At 40.3% G+C, this 11036-nt stretch overlaps 1 protein-coding gene across 6 annotated transcripts in view; it reads left to right on the forward strand.

Annotated features, from left to right (window-relative positions):
• Positions 1–11036, forward strand: part of CDKN3 (cyclin-dependent kinase inhibitor 3) — a 24694-nt gene that overhangs the window by 6309 nt on the left and 7349 nt on the right. For 5 of the 6 annotated variants that reach the window (XM_011961823.1, XM_011961822.1, XM_011961825.1 and 2 more), the window contains 2 exons: positions 6410–6454; positions 9164–9386. In XM_011961823.1, the coding sequence (XP_011817213.1) occupies positions 6410–6454; positions 9164–9386 (268 nt within the window). The remainder of the gene's footprint in view (positions 1–6409; positions 6455–9163; positions 9387–11036) is intronic. The other variant, XM_011961824.1, reaches the window with a different exon arrangement.

An 11036-nucleotide genomic window follows, 5' to 3' on the forward strand; every position in this document is an offset into this window, starting at 1 on the left:
CTGAATGGTATTGCCTAGGTTTTCTTCTATGGTTTTTACAGTTTTAGGTCTTAGGTGTAAGTCTTTAATCTATCCTAAGTTAATTTGTGTATAAGGTGTAAGGAAGGGGTCCAGTTTCAGTTTTCTACATATGGCTAGCCAGTTTTCCCAACACCATTTATTAAATAGAGAATCCTTTCATAATTGCTTGTTTTTGTTAGGTTTGTCAAAGATCAGATGGTTGTAGATGTATGGTGTTATTTCTGAGGCCTCTGTTTCATTGGTCTATATATCTGTTTTGGTATGTGTACCATGCTGTATTTGTTACTATAACCTTGTAGTATAGTCTGAAGTCAGGTAGCGTGATGCTTCCAGCTTTGTTCTTTTTGCTTAGGATCATCTTGACTGTATGGGCTCTCTTTTTGTTTCATATGAAATTTAAAGTAGTTTTTTCTAATTCTGTGAAGAAAGTCAGTGGTAGCTTGATGGGGATAGCACTGAATCTATAAATTACTTTGGGCAGTATGACCATTTTCACAGTATTGATTCTTCCTATCCATGAGCATGGAATGTTTTTCCATTTGTTTGTGTCCTCTGTCATTTCCTTCAGCAGTGGTTTGTAGCTCTCCTTAAAGAAGTCCTTCATATACCTCGTAAGTTGTACTCCTAGGTGTTTTATCCTCTTTGTAGCAATTGTGAATGGGAGTTCACTCATGATTTGGCTCTCTGTTTGTCTGTTATTGGTGTATAGGAATGCTTGTGATTTTTGCACATTGATTTTGTATCCTGAAACTTTGCTGAAGTTCCTTATCAGCTTAAGGGGATATTGGGCTGAGACAGTGGGGTTTCCTAAATACACAATCATGTCATCTGTAAAAAGAGACAATTTGACTTCCTCTCTTCCTATTTGAATACTCTTTATTTTTTTCTCTTGCCTGATTCCCCTGGCAAGAACTTCCAATACTATGTTGAATAGGAGTGGTGAGAGAGGGCATTCTTATCTTGTGCCCATTTTCAAAGGGAATGCTTCCAGCTTTTGCCCATTCAGTATGATACTGGCTGTGGGTTTGTCATAAATAGCTGTTATTATTTTCAGATACGTTCCATCAATACCTAGTTTATTGAGTGTTTTTAGCAAGAAGGGGTGTTGAATTTTATCAAAGGCCTTTTCTGGATGTACTGAGATAATCATGTGGGTTTTGTCACTGGTTCTGTTTATATGATGGATTACATTTAATGATTTGCATTATGTTGAACCAACCTTGTATCCCAGGGATGAAGTCGACTTGATCGTGGTGGATAAGCTTTTTAATGTGCTGCTGGCTTCGGTTTTCCAGTATTTTATTGAGGATTTTCGCATCAATGTTCATCAAGGATATTGACCTCAAATTTTCCTTTTTGTTGTGTCTCTGTCGGGTTTTGGTATCAGGATGATGGCTGGCCTCATAAAATGAGTTGGGGAGGATTCCCTCTTTCTCTGTTGTTTGGAATAGTTTCAGAAGGAATGGTACCAGCTCCTCTTTGTACCTCTGGTAGAATTCAGCTGTGAATCTGTCTGGTCCTGGGCTTTTTTTGGTTGGTAGGCTATTAATTACTGCCTCAATTTCAGAACTTGTTATTGGTCTATTCACGGATTCGACTTCTTCCTGGTTTAATCTTGGGAGGGTATATGTGTCCAGGAATTTATCCATTTCTTCTGGATTTCTAGTTTTTTTTGCATAGGGTTGGTTATAGTATTCTCTGATGGTAGTTTGTATTTCTGTGGGATCAGTGGTGATATCCCCTTTATCGTTTTTTATTGTGTCTATTTGATTCTTCTCTCTTTTCTTCTTTATTAGTCTGGTTAGTGGTCTATTTTGTTAATTCTTTCAAAAAACCAGCTCCTGGATTCATTGATTTTTTGAAGGGTTTTTTATGTCTCTATCTCCTTCAGTTCTGCTCTGATCTTAGTTATTTCCTTTCTTTTTTTTTTTTTTTTTTTTTTTTGAGGCAGAGTCTTGCTCTGTCGCCCAGGCTGGAGTGCAGTGGGACGATCTCCGCTCACTGCAAGCTCCGCCTCCCGGGTTTAAGCCATTCTCCTGCTTCAGCCTCCCTAGCAGCTGGGACTACAGGCACCCACCACCACACTGGCTAATTCTTTTGTATTTTTAGTAGAGACGGGGTTTCACCATGTTAGCCAGGATGGTCTCGATCTCCTGACCTTGTGATCCACCCGCCTTGGCCTCCCAAGATGCTGGGATTACAGGCATGAGCCACCACGCCCAGCCTGATCTTAGTTATTTGTTGTCTTCTGCTAGCTGTTGAATTTGTTTGCTCTTTCTTCACTAGTTCTTTCAATTGTGATGTTAGGGTGTCGATTTTAGATCTTTCCTGCTTTCTTATGTGGGCATTTAGTGCTATAAATTTCCCTCTAAACACTGCTTTAGCTGTGGCCCAGAGATTCTGGTACATTGTGTCTCTGTTCTCATTGGTTTCAAATAACTTCTTTTTTTCTGCCTTAATTTACCCAGTAGTCATTCAGGAGCAGGTTGTTCAGTTTCCACGTAGTTGTGCGGTTTTGAGTGAGTTTCTTAATCCTGAATTCTAATTTGATTTCACTGTGGTCTGAGGGACTGTTTGTTATGATTTCTGTTCTTTTGCATTTGCTGAGTAGTGTTTTACTTCCAATTATGTGGTCAATTTTAGAATAAGTGTGATGTGGTGCTGAGAAGAATGTATATTCTGATGATTTGGAGTGGAGAGTTCTGTAGATGTTAATTAGTTCTGCTTGGTCCAGGGCTGAGTTCAAGTCCTGGATATGCTTGCTAATTTTCTGTCTCATTGATCTGCCTAATATTGACAGTGGGGCGTTAAAGTCTCCCACTATTATTGTGTGGGAGTCTAAGTCTCTTTGTAGGTCTCTGAGAACTTGCTTTATGAATCTGGGTGCTCTTATATTGGGTGTGTATGTATTTAGAATAGTTAGCTCTTTTTTGCATTGATCCCTTTACCATTACATAATCCCCTTCTTTGTCTTTTTTTTATCTTTGTTGGTTTAAAGTCTGTTTTATCAGAGACTAGGATTGCAATCCTTGCTTTTTTTTGCTTTCCATTGTTTGGTAAATATTTCTCCATCCCTTTATTTTGAGCCTATGTGTTTGCATGTGAGATGGGTCTCCTGAATATAGTACACCATTGGGTCTTGACTCTTTATCCAATTTGCCAATCTGTGTCTTTTAATTGGGGCATTTAGCCCGTTTACATTTAAGGTCAATATTGTTATGTGTGAATTTGATCCTGTCATTATGGTGCTAGCTGATTATTTGGCCAATTAGTTGATGCAGTTTCTTCATAGCGTCAATGGTCTTTAAAATTTGGTATGTTTTTTTTTTTTTTTTTTTTTTTTGGCTGGAGTACTGTGGCCGGATCTCAGCTCACTGCAAGCTCCGCCTGCCGGGTTCACGCCATTCTCCTGCCTCAGCCTCCCGAGTAGCTGGGACTACAGGCGCCCGCCACCTCGCCCAGCTAGTTTTTTGTATTTTTTAGTAGAGACGGGGTTTCACTGTGTTAGCCAGGATGGTCTCGATCTCCTGACCTCGTGATCCGCCCGTCTCGGCCTCCCAAAGTGCTGGGATTACAGGCTTGAGCCACCGCGCCCGGCCTTTGGTATGTTTTTGCAGTGGCTCATACCAGTTGTTCCTTTCCAGGTTTAGTGCTTCCTTCAGGAGCTCTTGTAAGACAGGCCTGGTGGGGACAAAATCCATCAGCATTTGCTTGTCTGTAAAGGATTTTATTTCTCCTTCACTTAGGAAACTTAGTTTGGCTAAGTTTCTGGGTTGAAAATTATTTTCTTTAAGAATGTTGAATATTGGCCCCCGCTCTATTCTGGTTTGTAGGGTTTCTGCAGAGAGAGCCGCTGTTAGTCTGATGGGCTTCCCTTTGTGGGTAACCAGACCTTTCTCTCTGGCTGCCCTTAACATTTTTTCCTTCATTTCAACCTTGGTGAATCTGATGATTATGTGCATTGGGGTTGCTCTTCTCGTTGAGTATCTTTGTGGTGTTCTCTATATTTCCTGAATTTGAATGTCATCCTGTCTTTCTAGGTTGGGGAAGTTCTCCTGGATAATATCCTGAAGTGTGTTTTCCAACTTGGTTCCATTCTCCCTGTCACTTTCAGGTACACCAATCAAACATAGGTTTGGTTGTTTCACATAGTCCCATATTTTTGGAGGCCTTGTTCATTCTTTTTAATTCCTTTCTCTCTAATCTTGTCTTCACACTTTACTTCATTAGGTTGATCTCCAGTATTTGATATCCTTTCTTCCACTTGATCGATTCTGCTATTGATGCTTGTGTATGCGTCACGAAGTTCTCGTGCTGTGTTTTTTAGCTCCATCAGGTCGTTTATGTTCTTCTCTAAACTGGTTATTCTAGTCAGCAGTTCCTCTAACCTTTTTTCAAGGTTCTTAACTTCCTTGCATTGGGTTAGAACATGCTCCTTTAGCTTGGAGGAGTTTGTTATTACCCACCTTCTGAAGCCTACTTCTGTCATTTTGTCAAACTCATTCTCTGTCCAGTTTTGTTCCCTTGCTAGCGAGGAGTTGTGATCCTTTGGAGGAGAAGAGATGTTCTGGTTTTTGGAATTTTCAGCCTTTTTGTGCTGGGTTTTCCTCATCTTTGTGGATTTATCTACCTTTGGTCTTTGATGTTGGTGACTTTTGGATGGGGTTTCTGTGTGGGCGTCCTTTTTGTTGATATTGATGCTATTGCTTTCTGTTTGTTAGTTTTCCTTATAATAGCCAGGCCCCTCTGCTGCAGGTCTGCTGGAATTTGCTGGAGATCCACTCTAGACCCTGTTTGCGTGGGTATCACCAGCGGAGGCTGCAGAACAGCAAAGATTGCTGCCTGCTCCTTCCTCTGGAAGTTTCATCCCAGAGGAGCACCTGCCAGATGCCAGCTGGAGCTCTCCTGTACGAGGTGTCTGTCGACCGCTGCTGGGAGGTGTCTCCCCGTTAGGAGGCACGGGTTCAGAGGCCCACTTGAGGAGGCAGTCTGTCCCTTAACAAAACTTGAGCACTGTGCTGGGAGATCTGTTGCTCTCTTCGGAGCCAGCAAGGCAGGAATGTTTAAGTCTGCTGAAGCTGTGTCCACAGCCATCCCTTTCCCCAACTGCTCTCTCCTAGGGAGATGGGAGTTTATCTATAAGCTCCTGACTGGGGCTGCTGCCTTTCTTTCAGAGATGCCCTGTCCAGAATGGAGGAATCTAGAGAGGCAGTCTGGCTACAGCGGCTTTTCTGCACTGTGGTGGGTTCTGCACCCAGTTCGAACTTCCGGCTGGCTTTGTTTACACTGTGAGGGGAAAACCACCTACTCAAGCCTCAATAATGGTGGACACCCCTCCCCTCACCAAGCTTGAGCATCCCAGGTTGACTTCAGACCGCTGTGCTGGCAGCGAGAATTTCAAGCCAGTGGATCTTAGCTTGTTGGGCTCCATTGGGGGTGGGATCCACTGAGTAAGACCACTCGGCTCCCTGGCTTCAGCCCCCTTTCCAGGGGCGTGAATGGTTCTTTATCGCTGGCATTCCAGGTACCACTCAGTTGGAAATGCAGGAATCACCCATCTTCTTTCTGCATTGGTCTCACTGGGAGCTGCAGACCAGAGCTGTTCCTATCTGGCCTTCTTGCCCAGGAATCCCATATTTTCTTTATCCATTCATTGATTGATGGGCATTTGCGTTAGTTTTACATGTTTGCAATTGCAAATTATGTTGCTATAAACATGTGTGTGCAGGTGTCTTTTTCATATAATGACTTCTTTTCCTCTGGGTGTATACCTCCTAGTAGGATTGTTGGTCAAATGGTAGATCTACTTTTAGTTCTTTAAGGCATCTCCACACTGTTTTCCATAGTGGTTGTACTAATTTACATTCCCACCAGCAGTGTAAAAGTGTTCCCTTTTCACCATATCCATGCCAACAATATACTTAGAACAAGTATTTGGTCAACTAACATATCATTCTCTGTACTGGGTAATAAGTACATTTCACAGACCATCAGCACTGGGGGATACACTTTGCGAAGCCCTCATGGTGGACTATAGTTAAAGGAACACAGATCTACCTTTCACCCCTTCCAGATCTGCAGTCACAGCCCTACAGTTGTGCTTTGCTAATCTTAATAAAGCTTATAGCCTGGGGTACAAATGAGGCTGAGGACTACAACCAGGTACTTGTTACAGAAGAAACATAGAATACAGAATCCTTGATTAGGATGAATCCCTTTGATTATATTCCTAGAAATATCAGAAATTGAAATTCATATTCAAAATATAATTGAAACATATAAATGATTTTGTGAAATGACTTTATAAAGTAGCTATATAAGTGTTTAAACATACCTGTTACATATGACCAAAAACTGACTTTTTTACTTGCTTTATTATTACTTGTAGGTTGTAAATTTAAAGATGTTAGAAGAAATGTCCATAAAGATACAGGTATGTATAATATCACACAACCACACTAATGGGTTTTTTAAATAAATAGCACTGAAAATCTCTCTCTCAAAAAGAACAAATCATAGTTTATTTTTAATACAACAATAAATTTTCAGTATTTTGTGAAGTTTCAAACTGTAGACTTATTCTGATATGTAAAGAGGTATTTGTGAAGACCATCATTTACCTAACCATGGAGTTGCTTTTCACTGATTGTTGTAGTTATATTATACATATAAACTACATTTGAGGTTAGAATGTAGAAGTTGGCAGGAAAAAAGTATATAAATAGAAAACTGACATATTGCTCTTCCCAGTTCTTTACTGTTCCTTGCAGACTTGACTGTGGTAGTAGAAATTAAGCATGAGCTGGGAACTCCAAGTTAGCAGTGAAATTGTGAATCCTGTATGGAAAATTTTGAGAACCAGCATCTAGATGGAAAAGACAGAATGGGAACTGGTTGTTGCATGATCAAGGATGTTCATACCATTATAGCCACAGTCTAATAATCCTCATAATCTTCCCTAGTTTGGAATTTACATATTGCATGATACTAACAAATGTGAATTTTCAAAAGATTTTATTCTGATTGGCCTGGAATGTCTCAAACCTACTAGTCCTACCAATGTCCTTATAGTATGGCAAATTAAAATGTATATATTGCTTGATTCTGACCAGTTTAGATTTTTTGAATCTTAAAACCTTTTCCTGGTTATTCTGGAACATCAGTTTGCTAATGTACTTTTAAAAATTTATTCCTGGCCAGGTGCATTGGTTCCACACCTGTAATCCCAGCACTTTGGTAGGCCAAGGCAGGTAGATCACTTGAACTCAGGAGTTCGAGGACAGCCTGGGCAACAAGGCAAAACTCTGTCTGCAAAAAATACAAAAATTAACTGGGCATGATGGCACGTGCCTGCAGTCCCAGCAACTTGGGAGGCCGAGGTGGGAGGATTGCTTGAGCCCGGGATGTCAAAGCCGCAATGAGCTGAGATGGTGCCGAGATCACAAGGTCTTGCTCTGTCACCCAGGCTGGAGTGCAGTGAGCTGCGATTGCATTACTGCACTCCAAGTTGGTGGCAGAGCAAGACCCTGCCTCAGAAAAAAAAAAAAAAGTATTCCTTACCTACCAAAAAAAGACTTAAAGACGCTAATAGATAGTTGACCCTTGTAGCATTTATAAAAATTTTCTGCTTTAGACACACCCACTATGCTAGGAAACTTCCATTTGGAGAACATTTAGGTCATAAGCAAAATATATGTAATTTAAATCATTGGTTCAAAGTCTGTCTTGCACATTTTGGAATGTCATATTCATTTAGCATTTTCTATAAAAACAGTTTCCAGTTTTTTTTCTAAAAACTTTTTTTTTTCTGCAATGAAATCTTAAATGGAATCCAGTACATAAAACTGGTAAATTTGTTTGATTGGAGACCTAGAATCTCCCTGCAGCAGTTCCTGAGATACCTTCTCAGAAAGCTGGAAAATCACTGGATAATAAAAATTACCAAATATGTACAAGAGGCAAATAGATGTACAGTACTGTACATCTCAGGGATTAGTTCATGAGAAGGTACTTTGTACTTAAATAGCTAAATGTCCTTGGATTTAAGGGGCAGGGAGAGGGCTGGAGTTGGGGGCACTTAGATCAGCCAGAGTTTCTTATTTTAAACCAAATCCTCTTTAGTTAATATTGCCATAAAGAAGCCCCAGTGTAGAGAATGCCTATAGTGTTCATATCATTATAGTGAAAAGAGCTAGGTCACATAAGTTTAATACAGGTAATGTTTTATTTTCTGGCGACCTAGTCTATAAAATTAAATACTCAAGGATGTGTTCCAGTGCAGATATGAGGGAGAATACTAGCACTCTGACACCATGGCCATGCTGGAGATTTTATATACAATACTCAGAGTCAAGCAAACAGCTAAGTGATGAAGTAACAGACATGGTTGATTTTGTGAGAAAAAGAAAAAAAGTACTATCATTCCTTAATTGAACATAGATCTATCATTCCTTAATTGAACAAAGATCTATCATTCCTTAATCGATAGCACTTTTTTTCTTTTTCTCACAAAATCAACCATTTTTACTACTCAATTTTAAGTGTTTTAAGAGTTATTTTATGCCGGGCGTGCTGGCTCATGCCTGTAATCCCAGCACTTTAGGAGGCTGCGGTGGGCAGATCACCTGAGGTCGGGGGTTCAAGACCAGCCTGACTAACATGGTGAAACCCCATCTCTACTAAAAATACAAAATTAGCCAGATGTGGTGCCACATGCCCGTAATCCCAGCTACTTGGGAGGCTGAGGCAGGAGGATCACTTGAACCTGGGAGGCAGATGTTGCAGTGAGCCAAGATCGTGCCATTGCACTGCAGCCTGGTGACAGAGCGAGACTCTGTCTCAAAAAAAAAAAAAGAAAAAAAGAGTTATTTTAAAGCAGTATTTATTGCAAAAAAAATTTTTTTTGCAAGAACAGCAATTGACTTATTTTGAAATTCAGTAAAAGGCATTTTGACTTGTAAAATGAGGTTTAATTCTAGTCATCTTTTGATTCAGACATATCAGTAGGCACTTCAGATTTATAGATTGTCGTTTGGTATTAGTTTGGCTTAAGAAACTTAACTTCATATTCTCCCTCTTGATGGTATTTAAATGTGTGGTGTTTTCTCTGTGTGTGTGTCTGTGTATCCTGGTCTATTGGCAGAAGAACTAAAGAGCTGTGGTATACAAGACATATTTGTTTTCTGCACCAGAGGGGAACTGTCAAAATATAGAGTCCCAAACCTTCTGGATCTCTACCAGCAATGTGGAATTATCACCCATCATCATCCAATCGCAGATGGAGAGACTCCTGACATAGCCAGCTGCTGTGAAATAATGGAAGAGCTTACAATCTGCCTTAAAAATTACCGGAAAACCTTAATACAGTACGTTCTCCTTTTCTCCATACACTACGGGAGAAATGTCACAGTCAAAATGATTTCTGAAATCATGGTAGCCCTATTCAGTTATTACCTACTTCCTAGTTTGTTGTAAGGATTAAAAGGTAATAATGCACTAGAAAAGCACTGGCACAATGTCTGGTACAGGGTAAGTAGTCAAATATGTGCTGTTATTACTTTTCAAGAGTAGGGACAATAAATGAGTAGATTTGGAAATTATTAGAACAAGGTTACAAGCTTTGTTTTTATTTCTTTCCTTTAGTCTTAGATGTTTAGTGGCAATTTTGGGACCCTCCTTTCCCCTCTTTACCATCACCACCTCACTTACTAGCTTTTCAATTGCTTAGTTGCTTTCAACAGCAAGAAAATCAATTTTTTGGCCAGGTGCAGTGGCTGGTGCCTGTAATCCCAGCATTTTGGGAGGCTGTTGTGGTGGATCACTTGAGCTCAGGAGTTCAAGACCAGCCTGGGCAACATGGCAAAACCCCATCTCTGCAAAAAATATACAAAAGAACATGCCAGGCATGGTGGTACGTGCCTGTAGTCCCAGCTACTCAGGAGGCTGAGGTGGGGGCACTGCTTGAGCCTGGGAGACAGAGGTTGCAGTGAGCCAAGATGACAGTACTACACTCCAGCTTGGGTGACAGGGAGAACCCATCTAAAAAGAAAGAATAAAGTTGATTTTTTCAAAATTAGCTACCAAAAAAGTTATCTGTAAGCAACAAGCAGTCCTAAAAATATGACTTGAAAATTACATTTGATGATATGACTCTGCTAACAGATTGAAAGATGCCCTCTCATTGTGTGTCAGTGGCTATAAAAACACAAGCCGCTGGTGTGAAAGTTTAAAACAAAATAAAATAGGTTAAGGAAAGGGGACAAAATGAGGAAGACAGAAAAGCAGCTTGGAGGAAGGCCAGAGAGAGTGGCAGTGGGCAGTAGATACTAGCATGGCAAAGATTCAAAGGGGCAATGTGGGTAATAAACAAGAAATGCTCTGCCAGAAGTGAAACACACAAAGCAACAGAGAGCCAGCCATGGGGAGGAAACTGGCCTTTGCTATGCATAATGTACATTTCATAGTCTAATAACCTGCTTAATCCTTTCTGGAATAAGGTAGGGTATTAAATAGGGTATTAAACAACCTCAAAAGCCCTAAGGTCCTTAGGGCATTGCTTTGAGCTAGAAGTATAGAAATTATATCAAATAGCCATGAGGTTCTCAGGGCACCTAGTGATAGGACAAGCCCAGCTAACGTCTCCCCTTAAACCTGTAGCCCAGGGGCCTCGTGCCAACAGCGCCAGTTCTGAAGGCAAACCAACTAGTACAAGGGTCTTTGGAGACACACACCTGTTTGTGGCCAAACTGAACTCTGACACACAGAGAAATACAGTTTGCAGAATATGCAGTAAAGAACTAGAAGCCATTCTACATCCTATTGTTTCCCATCTTCCTCTATGGAAAAGCATAGTCACTTATCCAGTACTAATTATAAAAGCTAAATTTCAAATAGATCCAGTTGTTGATGTGAAAGGTGCTGATACATATAGGTAAAATAGCATTAGATAGTTAAATGTAGCTGGGGAAACATATTTTCCAATATATGGCCCTATTTTTCTTTTTTTTTTTTTTTTT

Source organism: Colobus angolensis, unplaced genomic scaffold, assembly GCF_000951035.1.
Source record: "Colobus angolensis palliatus isolate OR3802 unplaced genomic scaffold, Cang.pa_1.0 Scaffold57, whole genome shotgun sequence".
Lineage (NCBI taxonomy): Eukaryota > Metazoa > Chordata > Mammalia > Primates > Cercopithecidae > Colobus > Colobus angolensis.